Here is a 20,523-nt window from a genome sequence, read left to right as displayed (position 1 = left end):
TCATAATGCCACTATATAAGTCCATAGGACGCCCACATCTTGAATACAGCATGCAATTCTGGTTGCCCCATCTCAAAAAAGATGCATTTGAATTGGAAAAGGTACAGAAAAGGGAAGCAAAAATGATTAGGGGGTACAGAACAGCTTCCACACGAGGAGAGATTAAAAAGACTGTCAGCTTGGAAAAGAGACGACAAAAGGTGGACATGGCAGAGGTATACAATCATATACAGCGTGGAGAAAGTGGATAGTGAAGTGTTATTTACACCTTCACATAACACAAGAACCAGGGGTCACCCAATGAAATTAATAGGCAGCAGGTTTAAAACAAACAAAAGGAAGTATTTTTTCCACACAACGCACAGTCAACCTGTGGAACTATTTGCCAGGGGATGTTGTGAAGGCCAAAAGTGTAACTGGGCTCAAAAAAGGAGGACCTGGAGGATAGGTCCATCAATGGCTATCAGCCAAGATGGTCAGGGACACAATCCCACGCTCTGGGTCCCTAAACCTCTGACTGCCAGAAGCTGGGAGTGGATGACAGAAGATGGAATGCACAGAAGAGGGGTATTTATCGAGTGATCCCTCTGAAGCGTCAGGCATTGGCCGCTGTCAGAAGACAGGATACTGGGCCAGATGGACTATTGATCTGACCCACTACGGCCATTCCAATGTTCTTATAGGCAGTTTGCAGGTCAATGGGAAGCTGCTGAAAGGTGAGAGGAAAACCTCACTGTTAAAAAGGAAAGATAACTTTCTTTACATATGTTACGAACCCCTTATTGTTCTGTACTCACCACAAATACAAGTTTTCCCACGTTTGTCCAGGGGAAGTCATAAAGCAACTGTCTTTCTTCATCTAAATTCTGAGAAACAAATTGCACACTGAGAATGGGATTTAGGAAACCTGAGACAGATTCATTACTTTTACTGACTTAGGAACAAGCTGAAACACAGCTGATAACTTCTTTCCCCCGGCACGCTCAAATTTCGAAGCACTGTCCTCTTAAGGTCTCTAGCGTAGACATGGCTTAAGTTTCATGAAGCCATCCAAAGGGTAAAATTCTCTGTGATGCACATAGGTTATTCTGCATTCATTCCTTGCCTGCCAATCCCAATGACATCAATGAGAAAACAGCCTCTGGAATGCGTGCAGAATATCCAACATAGATCCAAAGCGCAGCTCAGAGAAGAGGATTCTGCTGAATGACTTTTCAGAAGCTGACATCGTGCAGAGTCAAAGCAATTAATATTTGCACCCTTTTTGCAATTTGCTCAGGAAGACATTTGTGCAATTCCAAGTGCTGTAATACACTGTAAATTGTCTCTGATAGCTACTGGTGTGTGCGTGTCTGGCAGGTCGCCCTGTGTGTTACAGATCTCAGCTAGGGAGCTGTGACTCTTTAGTTCATGCTGTTGGCTCTGGAGATCCCCAGTTCATTCCTTGGTGCACTGGCTAGCAGTTTAGCACATTGCTAGTGCAGTTAGTATCTTACTGTTCATTTTTACTAGATGATTGACCCAAATAGGGATTGCTGAATTTCAAAAATATTTGAGAAACTTCTGATTTAAAAAAAAAAAAAGATTGAAAAATAAGCAGGAGTCAAAATGGCCAACTTCCACTGGTGAAGCAAAAGCCACTAATTCTAGACGAGGGGTTGGCAATCTATGGCACGCGTGCCGAAGGCGGAACGTGAGCTGATTTTCAGCAGCACTCACACTGCCCGGGTCCTGGCCACCGGTTTGGAGGGCTCTGCATTTTAATTTAATTTTAAATGAAGCGTCTTAAACATTTTAAAAACCTTATTTATTTTCCATACAACAATAGTTTAGTTATATATTATAGACTTATAGAAAGAGACCTTTCTAAAAACGTTAACATGTATTACTGACACGCAAAACCTTAAATTAGAGTGAATAAATGAAGACTCGGCACACCACTTCTGAAAGGATGCCGACCCCTGTTCTAGACCATGAAACCTGAGGTCATCAGGTGAGAAAAATGTATCACTGTTTTAATTTCAGACAGCCTGATTTCAGTGAGAAATGCTCAAGATATGAGAGCATAAATGAGAGCAAAAATTGGCTGATGGATACATTCAGCTACGTACCTGAAAGATCTGTATGCCCCGCGTTGTCAACCCAAGGGTTAATGAGGCTTCGATTTCCCTTTTGTCCTAAAAAAAAAAAAAAATCCACAGTGCTTTTAGTAAATACTTTTCAATATAAAATAAACATACAGTAGATCCCTGAAGAGAAGAAAGGCAATAGCCCAGGCTGTCATTTTGTGGGAAATAATTGTAGCATTATGCTGTTTAATAATTGCATGCGGATGGCTCAGGTTTCCTGAATACAATACGTAAAAAGGATTTGGGTCTGAGTTACAGGAGGCACTGAGCACCCGCTGCTCCTACCGACTGCAACTGGAGTTGTGGGTGCTCGCACTTCTGAACAATCAGGCCCATACATATATAAATAAAAGCACAGCACAGCACAGCACAGCACAGCAGAGTGAGTGAGTGAGAGAGAGAGAGAGAGAGAGAGAGAGATTTTGTATATAAACAACATGGTCTAGAATTGGTGATATACCCACAGTTTTGACAGTGGTGTGATACTCAGATACACGCACCCCCATCAAGAATTCCATTACACTATCAAAACCACCCGAACATTTTCTAGTTTCAACTTCTATAGCAATATACTAAGCACAACTCCTCTGCATTTCTGAACCAACACGTTTGCATTCCCATTTGCTACTGGGAAAGATTTGGAAACCTGGAGCCAAAGATCGCACAACTTCCTGAATCGCTTAAGCCTACTGCATCTGTTCCAAATACTGGACGTGTTTGAAAGACCTACAGTAAATAAATCTACTCCTACTGCGTAGGTATCTTCTCTAATCGCTTCCATCTGCTGCGCAGTAACAACACACAGTCTCAAATGTTCTATACTAGATGTTATGTCATTAAAAATGCACATCAATTGCTGGGTTTATTTGAAGCACTTTATGTAAATAAATTTAAGCAAAACTTCTCAACTTGGACCCCAAAAAACAGGATTCACAGAAAAGTGACAAATTAAAGAAAGTCCCAAAAAAGAGGGCGTAAAAAGCTTTAGGTTTCCGCAGAAGACATTTTAAAAGAGAAGCTCAATTGTCTTTATTTTAAAAGACGACTCATTTTCTGATGTTTAGACAAAAACTTAAGAGGGCAGGAGAGCACACACAGGCAGGGCTGGAAAAGTCTCTGATGCATGTTAACCCTGGATATTCAGGACATATTAGGCATTATCCATCCAGGCAAGCACCCGTGTTGGAAGGTGTGTGACGTCATTATTGGGCATCATCTGTAAGGGTTTCACAAAGACCGTGGCTTGAGAATTGTTACTGTTACAGGCATCCAGGGCTGGACTGTCGTTGTTACAACCATCAATGGCTGGATCGTGACATTACAATGTGCCCTGTGTAAGGGCTGGTGCATCACTGTAGTGCCCGGGGAGCAGGCCGAGATATTGGGATCCTCCATGGCTCCCCTTTGCTGTGGTGGGAGGAGCAAGCTACCCCCTGTAACCCCTATTCACTTGGCCAGCTACTCTGGTCAGTGAGTATAGATGGAAGGGGATGGGGGGGCTCCCGTCTCAGATTACTTGCACCCAACAGGGGGTACCAGGTGAGTAGCCAGAAGTCACTATCTTAGCGAAGGAGGAACAGGAATGGCAGGGCGGTGACAATCTAGCCGTAAGGCAAAAATCAGGTAACCACCACACCCATATGCTGGAGTGCGAAAGTAAGAGGCTCCAGATGTGCGTTTGCAGTGGAGCAGTCCCTACCATTCTGAACTGAGGATTTGAGATTCATTAAAGAGATGGGTATTTGGGAAGGGTTCCCCCCCTTGGCATTCACACAGCAAAGCCAAACCCCGGCATGTAACAATGCATAATCTGGGCCATTATTTCAAAAGCTCCAGCGACTGACATGTATTGAGTCCTCTTACAGGCAGGAGAATGCTGACAAGAGGAGAATTGCCCCAAAGAACCCATCATTGGAGAAACCCTTTTATCCCAGCAACAGGCCAGCTACACAGCCGGTGGAAGTGGGCATGCCTCTACTGAAGGCAGTGGAGCGTTGCCGATTTACAAAAGGGGTTTGAGAACTAGATAAATTCATGGTGGTTAAGTCCATTAACGGCTATTAGCCAGGGTGGGTAAGGAATGGTGTCCCTAGCCTCTGTTTGTCAGGGTGGAGATGGACGGCAGGAGAGAGATCACTTGATCATTGCCTGTTAGGTTCACTCTCTCTGGGGCACCTGGCATTGGCCACTGTCAGTAGACTGGGCTGGATGGACCTTTGGTCTGACCCAATATGGCCATCAATGGGCGTTTTGCCATGGACATCAACGGGAGCAGGAGCAGGCCCCACGTGAGGATTTGGAACAACAGCGCAATAAAAAGGCTTAAAAACTCAATTGAACAGTTCAGATCCAGTGACTTCAGTGAAGTGATTCCTGATTTCGGCAGAGCACTTGCTTGAAGTTAAGTATGTGCTTAGGCACATGTCAGTGCTTTGTTGAATCGGGGCCTAGGTGAACAATCATTTAACTTGTGTGATAGACCCAGGCCAGTTGGGTACAGCAGAATAGCAGAAGGCAGATATACTGGCCACTGGATTAACAGTTTTCTGTTCCCTGACTGACCAGAGCAGGGGCTGCTCCAGGCTAATGAGAACACCTGACTCTAATTAACCTGTAACGAGTCAGGTGAGGCCATTAAGCTAATGTGACCACCTGACTCTAATTAAGGCCCTGCTGATACTATAAAAAGGGCTCACTCCAGTCAGGCAGGGGACAGCCAGGGAGCCAGAGGAGAGGAAGTGCGGCTGAAGGGCTGGTTAATGAAGACACCTTCAAACCATCGTTAAAGGAGCCCTAAGGTAAGGGTGAAGAAGGGAGAAGCAGGAGAGCTGTGGGGAAGTGGCCCAGGGAAATGTAGCAACTCTGGCAGTGAAAGGTTGGCTGCCAACAGCTGCTACCATTAGGGTCCCTGGGCTGGAACCCGGAGTAGAGGGCAGGCCCGGGTTCCCCCCAACCCACCACTACAGGAACAGCTCCTGGAAGGGGAAGTCAGGCCCCTGTCAGGACAGGAGGCTAAACTGTTCTGAAATAGCAGCAAAGAGTCTTGTGGCACCTTATAGACTAACAGACGTTTGGGAGCATGAGTTTCATGGGTGAATACCCACTTCGTAGGATGTTCTGAAATAAGCCCCCAGGGACAAGAGACTGTGGGAGTTCTCTCACCAACCTCCTTGCAGCCTATGATGAAAAGGGCTCAGTAGACTGTAACCCTGGCCCTAGAGAGAGAAGGGCTACGTGGAGGGTCACAGTGAGCCACTGAGGCAGCATAAACCACCTAGAAGCGCAGGACCCACGGGGACAAGGTCAGAGATCTGCCACACTTGGCTTTAGACCCGTGTAACTGCATTTCAATGGAGTTACTCCTGATTTATAGCTGCGTAAGTGAGAAGAGAATCATGGCTTGCATGTTAACACAGCAGTATTAGGAATGGTTCTATCAGAGCTAATGCCAGCCTCTGTTGAAGCGTAACTGGGTGGTGTTTATTAATGCACCGGGGGGGAAAAGGAAGAGCGATGAGGAGGAAGAATACATACTGCTTTACTATTTCACCCATTTAGCCAAAAAGAAGGCGAGCAAATGTTGGTCATTTCAAGCATAGACAACATGGAAAAATAAATCTCGCAGCTGTTTCCAGCCGGATGCCATCTCCATAGTATTCAGCGTTCGAATCCTCTTTAATAATTCATTCCATTGCTGGAATTCATCGTATCTGTATTTGTAGTTTGCTGTTACTCTGCTCTCCAACAGACAAACGTCTTCTCTTTAATGTGAGGACTATTACAGAACGTCATGTGAAGAAACATCAGGCTGTATCAAACAAATTGCTTCATTCCCAGGAGGAAAGAAATGTAAAATCTGTCATGGGAGGATAAGAAATTACCCCGGAAATCTTGTATGCTACGCAGCATCCAGCTCACCCATTCCATCGGTATATTATGCCTGCTTTTCATCTTGTCTCCTCTTAACTTTTAAAAATAAAAGTACTATAAAAAGCAGCAATATCCGGCCTCTTGGAGTTAAGTGCATCACTGATCTGCCTCTAAGACTGACCCATGATAACGATCAAGTGACATCTCAAATGCAGCACTTCCCAAAGCATGCTAGAAATTATTCAGCAGCTGTCCTTTTTAATAAAAAGCGCCCCAAATCAAAAGCATATCATCTGCCCTCCAGATCTGCCGCCCTCTCTCACCTTATACAATCTGTAGTAATGAACAGCGACATCATCCAGCCGGACTGCCTCCTTAATATATTTAAGATGTGCTTCGGAGGCTGTGAGTGCAAACTGATCTTTGTGCATGTTTGGAATGTGCTTTACGATGTAGTCTTTCCCTCTCTTTGTCAGCACCTGTTTGAAGAAAATCAAGAGACACCAGTCAGTGCCTGCTCTTGGGATGAAAGCAGCAGCCTGCAACTGGCCTGCTGCTTCTGAGAGGCAGGAAAACAGGAACTATTTTTTTAAAGTTAGGTTTCCATGTGGGGTGATGACCTATTGTACCACCTGTTAGTCTATTGCTCTTAGATATTTGCACAATATCTGAGCACCTCACAATTCCCCTGTGAGGCAGGGCAGGGCTAATGTCCCTGTGGGGAACAGCAGCAGAGAGAATAAGTGACTTGCCCAGGCTCACACAAGAAGTCTGTGTCAGAGGAGGGAATGGAACCCTGGTCTCCTAAGCCACAGGCTACTGCCCATCCTTCTGGCTACCATCTGTCACCATGTTATGCGGCTGAACCGGCAACACTGGGAAGCCACTGAGCTCCTCCCGCTAGCGCTGTACAGCTAAGGAGCTGTTACTTAGCACCGAGGAAACAAAATCATGGGCAACAGCGAAGTATTAAAGCAGATCCATTGTCCAGAGTTTTAAAGCCAGACCGGGGCGTAACAGACTCATCCCCGTGGTGCTGCCAAGCAAGTTCCCCGGCTCAGCAGGCTTTATTTCACCTCCAGCTGCCCAGAGCTGGACGGAGGCAGAGACCGAGCCCCCCGCCTTAGGGATAACGCACCAGCGGCACTGCTCCCAGAGGGACGGGGAAAGGGTGGCTGCAGCACTGAGTGCCCCAGAGATATAGGAAAGAAACCGCCACAGAGCGCTAGCCTTTCCCCACCACTGCCTGGGCCTCGCCCTCCACGCATCTCCAGTCGGACAGAGGCTGGTGCAGGCCCCTGCATGGCCTGTGCCCCGGAGGGGGTCAGACTAGCCGATCTAACAGGCCCTCCTGGCCTTTAATGCTATAAATCTATAGGACGACCTGCTCTCCCTTTCTCATGGGCCAGGTGTCCTTAAACCTCTCTTCTGCTGAGGGTAGAGGGACCACCTGCCGGGGGAGGTTTCTAAAAGCTCTGGGGTGGTGGGGGGAGCAAGGCAGCACACAGGGCCTGGTTCAAAGTGCACCAGTCAACAGAGACACCCAACCCCCGACTCCAACAGGCTTTGGGTCAGGCCACAGCTTTTCAGAAAAGTTCAGCTCCCACAATTGGGCCAGATTTTCCCAGGAGCTCAGCACAGGGGGCTGTCGCAAGGATTCATTAGTCAGAGTTTGCACAGCGCTTAGCCAATGCGAGGGGGCTATTACTCCTCAGTGGATCTGTTCCTACACAGGGACGAAATTCCTCCCAATCACAAAAGCACGTTTGCAAAGCCCAGACCCTGGCTGTGAAAAGGCTCCGAGCTCCCTTCCGAACCATGTAGAATGCAGCGTTTAACCAAGTGAGCCACGTGCCTGGGGCTTCCACTCAATTATAACAACACCTGGCACTTCCACGGCCCTGAACGGTCACAGCCTTGATGCAGGCAGCTACCAGTCACCCCCATTTTGCAGGCGTGGAAGCAGGAATGGAGGGGTTAACAGGCAGTGTCGGGAATAGAACACTCCCCACTCCCAGACCCACACTCCAACCACTAGGTCCAACATCGCTGCCCCGGAGGATTGCCGTTTTCTTCATTCATTCTGGCTGCCAGATGTAGTGGGGGTATTACCAGAACATCATTGGTGCTTCTGCTGCAGGATGCTGAGCCTCAACAAACAACCTGACAGATGATCCTGAAATCGTCAAACGGCTCCAACATCATGAAATGCCAAGCACGGGCTCTCTTCTCCATTCACGTTTACTGCAGCCAGGAGGTTAGGTCCCCGAAAACCAGCAATAAGGGACTGTGGCATTCGAGGCCGGCCATGCACCTGCTTTTCAGCGGCAGACGGTCACCACGCTGCCTCACGGCATTGCCAGCACATTGTACTCCACGGTGTGCATGCTAGGCTGGCATAGCCCCTTACTGCAGCCACATCTGTTGATACAATACCAACACCAAAGTCCCGCCCGGCGTTAGCTACGCCGGCGAAAGCACTCTTCTTCCAGCTTGGGTGTGCCTACAGTAGGCGCTCTGACAGCACCGCTCTGTTGCTTGGGGTGTGTGTGTGAATTTTTCACAAGCTTAGCTAACTGCTCTGCTAGCAGAACTTCATAGCACAGACCAAGCCTGAGAGAGACAGAGAGACCTTCCACTCCAATGACATGCCTATGGCAATTTGCGCCAACGCCCTTGGACATTTTGGGGAAGAAATCCCATTTTGTTCCCTAACTCTCCCGCTCATCCATACATCCCACTAGTCAATGGAGTTTCACAGAGGTTAAGTTCAAGGCAGAATTTGACCTAGCAACATAATAAAATGGTACCATTCTCTCACAACATATCACCCCGACAGTCTGAAATTCTAGAAGATCACCTTACATTAATGGCCATTATAAGTGGCTATAGACTATATTCATGCTGAGTAGTGGGTTTTATCCTCTGCAATTTCAGAGGCTGGACTAAGACATATGGATATAGAACAGTTAGAACATAAGAACGGCCACACTGGGTCAGACCAAAGGTCCATCTAGCCCAGTGTCCTGTCTTCCGACAGTGGCCAGTGCCAGGTAGTAGCGCAGCTGGGGGGAGCAGGAGTGGCTGCTTCCACTGAGCAGAAAAGCGGCACCTTTAACTTTTACTCACCTGGCGGCACACCGGGTCTTCGGTGGCACTTCGGTGGTGGGTCCTTCAGCCGCTCCGGGTCAGCTGGGGTTTTTCCTTTTTCTTCGCAGCGGGTGGCGCCTTTTTTTATGTGTTCGCTCCCCCCGATGCTAAAACCTGGCTTCACCACTAATGCCAGGTGCCCCCAAAGGGAATGAACAGGTAATCACCAAGTGATCCATCCCCTGTTACCCATTCCCAGCTTCTGGCAAACAAGGGCTAGGGACACCATCCCTGCCCATCCTGGTTAATAGCCATTGATGGATCTATCCTCCATGAACCTATCTAGTTCTTCTTTGAACCCTGTTATAATCTTGGCCTTCACAACATCCTCTCGCAAAAAGAGGCTAAACCACGGGAGTGGGGAGGTGTGTGTTTTTATTTTATATCCTTATTAAGTTCGACTCTTCCATGATGTTCACAGTGCACACAAGGTTCTCTGGATGCGAAAGTTTGCGCAGAGATCTTTACATTAACAATCATTCAGTATTTGTATGCAGAGATGCGGCCACTCTCCATAGACTCCACCTCCGAGAAAGCAGTCAGTTATTTCACTGGCAGCAAGTGTGCTCCTGCAAAGGACTTCATTTAAGCAATTTTCAGGTGGTAAAATGTGGATAAATAGCACAGTGCGAAGGGCTGTTCTTGAGCCCTGCCCTCTGAGACAGGGAAGCAGGCGAGTCTCTCAGAAAGCCTACTTAGGTATTTAGCAGACTCTAAACAGTACCAGCTGAGCACTCCACTTGGATGTCACTCAGTCTGAAAGCCCTGGTCAGAGATAAGCATGTGTGGATCTGAAGAAGAGCTTTGCCCTTCAGCCTCATTTAACCAACTGTGTTGGTTAAGTATAAAAAAACCCCTACACTCCTAACCGCCAGAAAAAGCCCTAGTGTAGATGCAGCAAAAAAGGCCTTTTGGCGATACAATGCAGTTTGTTTGGGGGAAGTGGTATAGTTATACCAGCAAAAGAACTTTTATAAGCTGCATCTCCACTCGGAGGATTTACCAATACAGCTGTACTGGCAAACCTTTCCTTGTGTAGATAAGGCCTTAGTGGTCACAAAGAGAAGTATAGTGATCCACTACGGACAGTTACTCATGACCATTTTTCAAACAGCTTATTGCCCCCTTCTTAACAAAGAAAAAGGACAAAGCACCTACGAGCACAGAGTGACCTAGACTTTAACAAAGCTCTTGGGAACTCACAACGTTGCAGCGGGATTATCCTAGTGTGCAAGAAATAGGACTGACTCCCCAAAAGCAGATTTTTACTTCCATTTTTGGCTAGCGATTTCGAAGTCAAACCCCCAAATCCCACTAAAACGCCATGTGATCTGAGTGCCTAACTCCCTTAGGCTCCGTGGTAACGCTTTAAGGCTGGGATCGTCAAGCATTTCAGCAACTGGTTATGAGACCAGTTGGCTAAATTCCGCCCATTTAAGTACACCCCAGTGTACTAAAACAACTTTCTGAAGTGATTTTTAGATGCTGTGTGGGACATGCAGCGACTCTAGGCTAAGAAAACAAGGTATTTACTCTTCAGCTAAACCGGGAGTTGGCCAACACCAGGGAGCTCTGTTCAAGAGAATAAGGTCAGCAATCAACAGGGACAACAGTGCCTACATCTTTAACATCCAATGGCTACTGCAAAACCATTGACACCAACGAGTCACTTGATGGTCAGGGTGCACAGCGGCTGAAGATGATTTTCCAGGGTGATGGCTGAAGAGCAAATGCAAACTTTGGAAGCATAAAGCAGGGGCATATTGACTAGAACAGGGGTCGGCAACCTTTCAGCAGCGGTGTGCCGAGTCTTCATTTATTCATTCTAATTTAAGGCTTCGCGTGCCAGTCATACATTTTAATGTTTTTAAAAGGTCTCTTTCTATAAGTCTATAATATAGAACTAAACTACTGTTGTATTGTAAAATAAACAAGGTTTTCAAAATGTTTAAGAAGCTTCATTTAAAATTAAATTAAAATGCTGATCTTACACCGCCAGCCTGCTCAGTTCGCTGCCAGCCTGGGGTTCTGCTCACCTAGGCCAGAAGTCGGCTGAGCGGGGATTGTGGTTGGGACCCCAGACCTATGGGGGGGTTCAGGGGTCAGTGCTGGGGGTGTGGGGGGTGCAGGGCAGAAGGGTGTGTTTGTGGGGGGGCTCAGGGGTCAGTGCTGGGGTGTGGGGGTGCAGGGCAGAAGGGTGTGTTTGTGGGGGCTCAGGGGTCAGTGCTGGGGTGTGGGGTGCAGGGCAGAAGGTTGGGGTGTAGGGGGCTCAGGGGTCAGTGCTGGGGGTGTGGGGGGTGCAGGGCAGAAGGTTGGGAGTGTGGGGGGTTGCAGGGGTCAGGGAAGAGGGCTGGGGGGTGCAGGGCAGAAGGCTGAGTGTGTGTGTGGGGGGGTCAAGGCAGAGGGCTGGGGTGCTTGACTCGTAGGGGTGCTCCCAGCCCCCTGCCATGAGCGGCTTATGGCAGGGGGCTGGAAGGGATATGCCCTGTTCCACCCCCTTCCCCAAGGCCCTGTCCCTACCTCTCTCTGCGTCCTGTATGGAGCTGTGTGCACGCTGCCGCTCTTCCCCCTCCCCCTCGCTAGGGACATCAGCTGATTGGTGCAGGGAAGGAGAGGGGGAGGGGCAGGAAAGCACCACGCTGGGGGAAGAAGCGGAGGAGGGGGAGGCTTGGCTGCCGCAGGACCAAGCTTCTGTCTCCTGCCCCCGCAGGGGAGAGTGGGGGGGGGGCTGAGCGGGGCTGGGGGCCGGGACTGCGGCAGTGTGCCACTCAACATCGGCTTGCGTGCCGTGTTTGGCACGCGTGCCGTAGGCTGCCGACCCCTGGACTAGGAGTAGGCAGGTGTTAACGCTGCAAATGGCACCAGCGAGGCCACTGCTGCAACACTGCGTCCAGTTGTGGCGCCCACACTTCAGAAAGGACGTTGACGCGTTGACGGGACGTGGGGAAGAGCTCTGAGAAGGAATCGAGATAGTTGCTGCAAATTCTTCATCCCTCAATGAACCTCCCGCCTGCCCTCACCAAAAGGCATCGAAATGGGATATTTCCCATGGAAGTTTCCATTTTCATGAAAAGCCGTTGTGAAGAGCTCTACTTGCCATAGTGCCCTCCGTTCAGGACAGACGTACAGCAGTGGTACAGTGGGGGCACTGTGACGGGGTGTATAAACCCCACTCCAGAACTGAAGGGGTTAAGGAACAGCTCTGGGCCCAGACAACTCCACTAGGGTGACCGGACAGCGAGCGTGAAAAATCGGGCCAGGGCGTGGGGGGTAATAGGCTTCTATATAAGAAAAAGCCTCAAATATCAGCGCTGTCCCTTTAAAATCGGGACATCTGGTCACCCTAAACTCCACCCCTCTATCCCTCCATGGCTGGCCCCAGTTGGAGGCGGAGCTTAAAAGGGAACCAGACAACTCAGAAGGGGCCAGACAGGGCAGGGCAGAGACCCACCCTGAGAGCTCCTGAGGGAGGGTGCGGCAGAACCCATTGGCTGGGAGGAATGCCTGCCTGCTGAGCCTTGCGGGGCTGCAGCTGCCGCTGTTTGCTTTTCCTTTACTACCTTGCCTCAGACTTCAAGGCTTTGGGTGGGAGGTGGAGGATAGGAAGCGGCCCAGGGAGAGATGGCCTTGAGTGAGTGTCACTACTCACCTGCCTCGGTTTCCCTAAGTGTAAAATGGGATTGTTCCTGTTGTGGCACATGAGCGAGTAGTTAATGGATGCCGTGCGACAGTTTACACTGACGGGTTACATATCACTTCTGTTCATTTTCAAGGGAGCAGGGACAGTGAGAAAAGAGCTCATTTGTCTGCAGGCTGTTGACAGTTCTATAAAGGGTTTAAAGTTTAAACAACTCCCAGCTGGGCTGAAGGCCTGGATACACTGTTCCATCCTAATGCACTTGCAAACCAGGTGAGATGTAAGCTCCTGAAAAGGGAGGTTTGAAATGGAAACACTGGCTCAACCCTGCTCTAAGTGTGTAATCAGCCTACACTGTGAGTGCACTCATGTCTTCACTAGGAGGTGTCATCTGGAGTGTTTTAACATGCAGCAAAAGCTCACAACCAGCCAGCAAAGCACATCGGAGACGGCAAGTGGCCACGTTAACCCACAGGCAACGAGAAATAACCATCTGTGCACTAATCAAAGTAAGGCCCCGCTCCTGCAAACATGCACAGGGGTAAAGTTACCTATGTGCATAAGGGTTTGCAAGACTCGAGGGCATGATACACGCAGGTTGGATGCAGCTGAAGAGCCATGAAGAATCCCAAAGAACTGCTAAAAAGGCCATGAGCCTGACATGTTTATAACAATTTGCTTTAACTAAATAATAATTAAAAAAATCTGTTTCTGGTAGAGCTCCCTTTAAATAGTATCACCTGGCATTTAAAAATCACCCTAGCAGGGTTTTATGAAGGCATTGATGCTCCCCTGCTGATGTTTATTAGTCTTTTCAGCAAAGGGGAAACTGACTAAGGGCCCATTCCAGTAATGCAGTTAAGCCCGTGCTCAATGTAAGCACCTGAGTAGTCCCAGTGGACCACTTGCATACTTAAAAGTCAAGGGCTTTTCTGGACCAGGGCTTCTAAACGAGAAAACAGTGAAACTGACTATACACAAGGTGCTGTGAAAAACCCAACTGACTAAATGGAGAGCGATGACTTTTTCCCCACCAGTGTCTCTCAGCGACCGCACTCTGGTAACTGCAGCAGGTGCCGGTACGACAACATTAGAGGACTGAAATGCGACTCACACATAGACTGTCCCTTTAACTTCACACCTGTTTTCTGGTGCAGGACAAAGGCTGGCCCCATCTTGACTTTTGGTTACGTGCACCCCGGCTGGCTTCTGCTGCAGGGAGCGATGCAGAGAAAGGAGAAGAAGATTCACACCGCCTGCGCCATGGCCATGCAGGAAGGGGGCTGCCAGAGGAAACGGCTGGGCCGGGAGGTTGGCAGGCTTGAGCGAGATACATTCCTGTAGGCTTCCTTATGTACCATTTTAAACCCATTAAAACAAATTCAGGGTGTGGATTTCCAGCTGGACGGCATGATCTGATCTGTAGATTATGCTGCTCCTGTAGTACCACTGGGGACTCTCTGCTCTGGACAGAGCTTCCATGGTCGCACAGGTTACAGACTGTAAATATCTCCAAGGCAGGGCTGCAGCCTCCTCCTGAGTGTGTCCTGCATGGATCTTACCCAATAGCGACACCACCACCTATCAGCTAGCCACACTACAGTCACAGGCTACACGCGATCAAACAATACAGCAGGAAATGGACCACTTGCACCTACTGTCAGAGTATGGTCTTAACAGCACCTGCCACTCCCACGTGAAGACAGGAGCGTGACCCAGGAGCCACGCGGGCGGTGATGGGCAGAGTGCAGGAGGGGACGACTCACTCTCTCCGGAAAGCCGAAGAACCACACAAACCCCCCACCCACCAGAGCCCCCAAACGAGCTGGGGCCGAACGGCCCCTCTCAGCACACTGGGCTGCTCCCTTCACCTCTGGAGGGACACACGAGCAGCTGTGCCGAGGGCGGGAGAAGCAGGGGCTCAGATCTGGAGCTCTGGCAGTCCAGCGATGGCTGGGTGGTGGAGCAAGACCTGGCCAGCTCAGCACAGGCCCAGCTGACCCTGCAGGGCAATGGGGTGTGTGCGGGTACAGAGGACCCGAGTGTGCACATGCTGAGCGCATGGCCTGGCTTCGCCATCCCTGCAGCCCACACCTCTCTCTATTACTATCCGTACACAGACTCTAGTCCATCCATTGCAGCTCCGGGGGAAGCAGGCCCTTGCTTTGGGCTACCTGGGCCAGCTGTGTGCTGCCGAGTTTCCACCAGCCCGTGGCTTAGTCCGCAGGCCTTTGCAGTCTCGCTGCTGAGAGCCCTTCCCTCTCTCCGGAAATCTGAGTGCACTGAACGTAGCAGGAACATAGGCCAGGCAGAGATCTTCTTGGTCATCAAGTCCAGCCCCCTGCCACCATAGGCCACCCTGGCACATAATCCCCCCATGGCGTCTCCGGACAACAAACAGCGAGCATTGTGATGAAGGAAAAACACCGCAACCCTGACGCCCAAGCACAGCATCTGCGTTCAGACCCTGTGATGAGCCCCCTCACTTGCCCAGCATGCATTGTCCACTATGCACAAACATCCCCACCTTCCGCCCCTGCCCTGACGCGGGATCCTGCCACGTGGAGTGGATTAAAACGATGCTACCGGCAGCTACAACCGCTTGGGTTCCCTCTCCCCTACCAAGCTCCCATTTACAGTACTTCTCGTCCCAACGCACGTCGCATTCCCTCCGCCTTTGGAAACGAGTGGGGGAAGAAGGCAGTCGTGCACACGGAGTCGCACGAGACGGCACAGCCCCCGGCACGTACCCATGCAGGGAAGTAAGCCTCCGGCTCGAAGTATTTCCCATAGTGCTTGTTCCTTTTGAAGTTCCCCAGGTCGGCCTGCAGCGCGAAGGCTGCCAGCAGGAAGTAGGCCTCCTCGCGCAGCACACACTGGGAATGCAGCACTTGTTTTCTCAGGTGCCAGTAATAATAGTACCTGGCTGTTCTGTCACTGCGGAGAGAGAAGAAAAGCAGAACCGTGAGCGCCTGCACGACAGAACGAACCTGCCCCGCGGACCACGGGCCCCTGATGCAGACCAGGCTGCTCAGCAGCACGCTGCCACCTTCAGCACCTTTCCCCCTGCAAAACAAAGTCATTTCCAAACGCTGGGGCGACGGGCGTCTGGGAGCGCTGGGAAGCTACACGGGGGCCAAATGCGTCTCCGGGCTACATTCTTCACCGGCCCCATCTCAGAGCTCCCCGCCAGAGGGCGGGGCAGAGTCTCCAGCCTTCAATACGCCTCAGAGGCTCTGCCTGGGACTCTGACCCCAGCGAGGCAGCTAGCACGAGGCGCTGGCGTGAAGGACACTCAAGGGAGGGCATCTGAGGAGAGGGCAGCGGGGCGGTGGGGCCCGCCAGTGCAGGGAGGGAGCTGAGGCTGGGAGCAGAACTCACAGCTGATTCGGGGGTGCCCAGCAAGGATGCTGAGAAAGGAGGCCGGGGATTGCAGGGAGGAACTGGGGGAGCAGGACGGCCGCTTATGGACACTGATGTGGTGGGGACAGCTTAGGGAAGGAATTGGAGCTAGGGATCCTGCCTGATTCCCATGTCCTTCCCCAACTTACTCAGAACTTAGCTGCCCCCCAGACCCGTCTCATCCACTGCTCCAGTGGGTCTCTCACAGCACCTGCCTTCCTCCCCTCCCCATGGTATCTCTGGGTTGGCTGAGTATAGGCAGGTCTTGCCTGAGCACAGGACAGTGGGGATCGGGGGGCACAGGCACCCTTACATCTGTGCACACTGGGCAGGTACGAGAGGAGAGGGAAAGGGGTGTCTGGTGCAGCCAGGTGCTTGTTGCAATGTTAGCTCTGGCTCTGGTTTCTACCTCTCCTTGCAAGGAGGGAGCTGTGCTGCCAGGGGAAGAGGGTTGGGTCCAAGGAGCAGCAATGAGACACAGGCTCGTGCAGAGGATGCCCTGCCATGCGCCGAGACTGGGGCTCCTTCGGGTCTGGAGGCTGCTACTGACAGAGCTAGCATCTTTTAATGGCTCTACATTCACCCGCACGTTAAGGAGCTCGGACCTGGGGCCTCACTCCTGAGGTGGGGGGCAGCGTCGCTCCCTTTCATGGTGGCTGGCGCAGACCCGGTACACAGTGACGGCTGTCAGTCAATGCCCTCCCCGTGGGGCTCTCCCCATCCCCAGGGCTGGGAGCTGGGGCCTGGATGGGCAGCATCCAGCAGCTGCAAAGGACCAATCAGATGCAGAGGAGGGACCTATCGGGAAGCAGACCAATTGGGGGGGGGGGGGGTCTTTCTGGATCTGCAACATTTGCTCCACAAAAAACACGGGACATTGCCTCCTATTTGAAAAATCCGCCTGGAGAGACAGCGGAGGATCAAACAAGAAGCAATGTCCAGGAAAACTCAGACGTACGGTAACCCTACCCTAGAGAAACTACATGAACACCAAACAATCCTATCGTAGCAGAGGAAGTCACCACTAAAGAATTCCTAGGTCAGGGTTTTCTGTTGTGCACACATCTGTGTGGGTACTGCCTGTGCAAAGGACAGGGGGTTGCCCATCTATATAAATACAGTGAAAAGTTCATGCAAACAATACAGAACTGATTCAGGTTCTTAGGCATTTTCCTCTGTTTTCTTTAGTGAACAATTTCCCACTCGAATTAAAATAGCCATTCCCAGTAGTCTGCAAACCCTAAACACAATCACAGTAGTTCTCTACCTTTCTTGTACCTCTGGGACTGAAGCTGCTAGCCAGTCCCTCTTATGGTTGGCAAGTAAAATACTTGAAAACAGCTCAGCTCTGACCTGTGCTGGAGGAGACTCTACCATATTTCTAAGCAGTGACTAGCTTAACAGGAGGAACATATTGCTGTTTTAGCTACTGCACATACCTATTTACCTATTCCTGACATCTTCGGGTGACAGTCTGATCTCACACAGCCCCAGACCTTGCAAATGGGCTTATTTACACATTTCAGTAGCGCTGGTTATCAAGGACTTACATTGACAGAACCCCCAATTTTCAAGAGGTAGGGGTTGTGCAGAAGTTGCTCACACACATATGCACACCCAACTGCAGGCACACATTGGCTAATAGGATAGAGGAGGCTATACAACAAGCAAACGGATAGCTGCAGCAATACCAGCTTGTGCATGTGCTGCTATAGTAAAACGCAGGCCCAATCACGGGTGCACGTCTACATGCATTTTTGGGATGAGCTACATCACCCTTCTTTTTGGAAAGTTTGGCTCGGTGGCATAGATTGTTAATTGAACAAAAGCTGAATTCTGTCTGCTTTTTGCTATACAGTGGAAAAATACAATATGTTGTAAACCAACCTGCTCAAACTATATCACAAAAGACTCATTGTATTTTGCTAAAGTAAAAAACAAAACAATTTCTCCCCGCTCGGACCAGCTACAGAGGAGCACTTTGCTAATGTTAATCTTTATAAGGATAGAAATATGAAATTGATTGAGTAAAGGCTAGTTACAAATAATTTTTTCTAGCAATCCGCTGTTACTGAGGGTCTATGACAAAATTACAATACATGCAATGAACTCTAACCAAAAAGGAATAAGCCAAGATATTTTCTATTTTTTCCATTAACACCACAGCATTTTTTGGTGCAAAAAGACATTCTTTGGAATATTTTCCCCTTACCTGATCAGTCTGCCATTTTCCACATAATATTGCACTCGAAAGTGGATAATCATCGGGGGACCAAACTGGTCAATGCCCTGTAATGGAGAGAAAATATTCAGAGTTCCTTCCACAGAGGACATAAAGAAACCATTGAGAATATAATTTTTTGCAAAGTTTGCTGTGAAATCAGAAAGATAATGCAATATTTGATGTCCTGTATCAGGTTCTCTCAGTGCAAAATTTATCATGACCACCACATCCACGAAACCAAAGAAGGTGGAGCTAGTGGAACAATGTAGATCAAAGTCTGGCTGTTTTTCTAAATTGGACATTTTTTGGAAAACTTCCAAAGGAAAAATATTTACCCTGTTGGCTGTTTTATATATTTTATCCCTTCATTTTTCATGCATCTTTTTCTGAGTTGCCAATTTCATATGGCCAGGTTAGTCACAGGGGAGGTTATTTCTCAAAATGAGAAAGCTTCAGTTTCCGTTTCAAAGCAGAAAAGGTTTTGTGTTCAACAGTTACTGGATTTAAAAAATGGGGCAAGGGGGAATTCTGAGGAAAATTCTGCAAAAAAATTAAGAGAAAAAAATCATGTTGTTCTGACCCGCCCCCCAGCCCAAGATTCCTGTGAATTTTTTTAAAAAGTAGTTTCTAGTAGCTGTAAAGGGGGTGGGGGGAGACAACACAGACACCAGTGTTGTGTTTGGAGTTTGTTATTTTAATGCATTTTCCCCTGTTATCTACAACGTACAAGAGATGCCGTAGAATCTGTCTAGGTTGGAACTTTTCTGTAGAGATTCAACTCACACTCACCCCCACTGCTTTCCTTTCAGTGATCTCTTGTCTCTCATTACAAGAAACCATCCCCTAACCATTCTTGTCTGACATCTACCTCAGAGCTTGGTATATGGATTGACTAGTTTTGACAGATCTGCCAGTGATCATGAGGGCTAATGCTCTGGGGTCCCAATGTAGTTCCCAGGTTTCCCCAAATGTTCCATAATTTAGCCTCCCAGACATCCTGCAATCCAGCAGTATTCAATTGCCATCTAGGTAACCTTTATTTTCTCAAGCTTTTCATTTATAAATCACTTAATGATTAATGAGAACTTCAGATCCCCTCTTGTTTTGCAGGTAGAGGGGGACACACATTAAGAAGTCTTTTTGAGCAGCCTGTGCCACTCTCATCAGTAACAGGTGATTCGTTTTTAGTTAATTTTGAATGCTTCAAATTTTATTCTTTGTCTTATAAATTATGCACCCTTCAAACTTCCCCTAAGGTGTAACAGCTCCAGCTATGTGAAATGCTGAATCTGTAGAGAGGAAGTAACTGGCCCCTCTCAACTCAACACCCGGTCATACCTTGCTAGCTTCTTTCTTCCATTCTTTTGGGCAGTATTTGTAGAGTTTCTGTGATAATTCCATATACACGTGCTCATTGTCTGCATTAGAAAGGGTGGGGATAAGAAAGGAGAATGCAAATGGTTCCCCAAGATTTCTTTTAAAAAATGTACTATAAAAATTTCACATCCACAGTTACACAAACTCCCAAATATATTTCAAAAGAAAAAAATGCATCATTATTTAAACACTCTCTAGCGTAAACAACAAATCCACCTATTTCCTGTGGAAAAGTATCAGATCTTCATCCATGGTATTGGCGAGTATTCCATATCTTCATCTTTCTCATGCCCGAGAGGTTCTAGAAGCATCTTTCTAGATTCCTTGCAAGAGCCAGCCCTCACAGGTAGAAGCCAGTGACTATGCAGTGTGGCGGCACGTTCTTGCTTTCTATATAACTACAGGACTATAAGAAATATTTATTGTGCTTACTCTTATCAAAAGGGACAGTAACATCCTTGGTGCTTTGTTCAGCCCCCCCGTTTGAAGTCTGAGGGTATGTCCACACTGCAAGTAAAAACCCGCAGCTGGCCCTGGGCTAGCGGACTAAAGCTTACAGGGCTCGGGCTAAGGGGCTGTTTATTTGCAGTGTACACATTTGGGCTTGAATTGCAGGATAGGCCCAGAGCCCGGGCTGCAGCCTGAGCCTGGAACGTCTATACCACAATTCAACAACCCCCTTAGCCCCAGCCAGCTGGCATGAGCCAACCACAGGTGTCTAACTGCAGTATAGA

At 48.9% G+C, this 20,523-nt stretch overlaps 1 protein-coding gene across 3 annotated transcripts in view; it reads right to left on the bottom strand.

Moving 5' to 3' along the window:
• Positions 1–20,523, bottom strand: part of FRMD6 (FERM domain containing 6) — a 158,552-nt gene that overhangs the window by 15,019 nt on the left and 123,010 nt on the right. For all 3 annotated transcript variants that reach the window (XM_039538054.1, XM_039538052.1, XM_039538053.1), the window contains 6 exons: positions 19,751–19,830; positions 18,401–18,477; positions 15,537–15,723; positions 6,323–6,478; positions 2,112–2,177; positions 798–866 (listed from right to left, as the gene is read on the bottom strand). In XM_039538054.1, coding sequence (XP_039393988.1) covers positions 798–866; positions 2,112–2,177; positions 6,323–6,478; positions 15,537–15,723; positions 18,401–18,477; positions 19,751–19,830 — 635 coding nt within the window. The remainder of the gene's footprint in view (positions 1–797; positions 867–2,111; positions 2,178–6,322; positions 6,479–15,536; positions 15,724–18,400; positions 18,478–19,750; positions 19,831–20,523) is intronic.

This window comes from Mauremys reevesii, linkage group 4, assembly GCF_016161935.1.
Source record: "Mauremys reevesii isolate NIE-2019 linkage group 4, ASM1616193v1, whole genome shotgun sequence".
In the NCBI taxonomy this organism is placed as follows: Eukaryota; Metazoa; Chordata; order Testudines; family Geoemydidae; genus Mauremys; species Mauremys reevesii.
The sequence above is the reverse complement of the archived record's forward strand: the minus strand, read 5'-3'. Positions and strand labels throughout refer to the sequence as shown.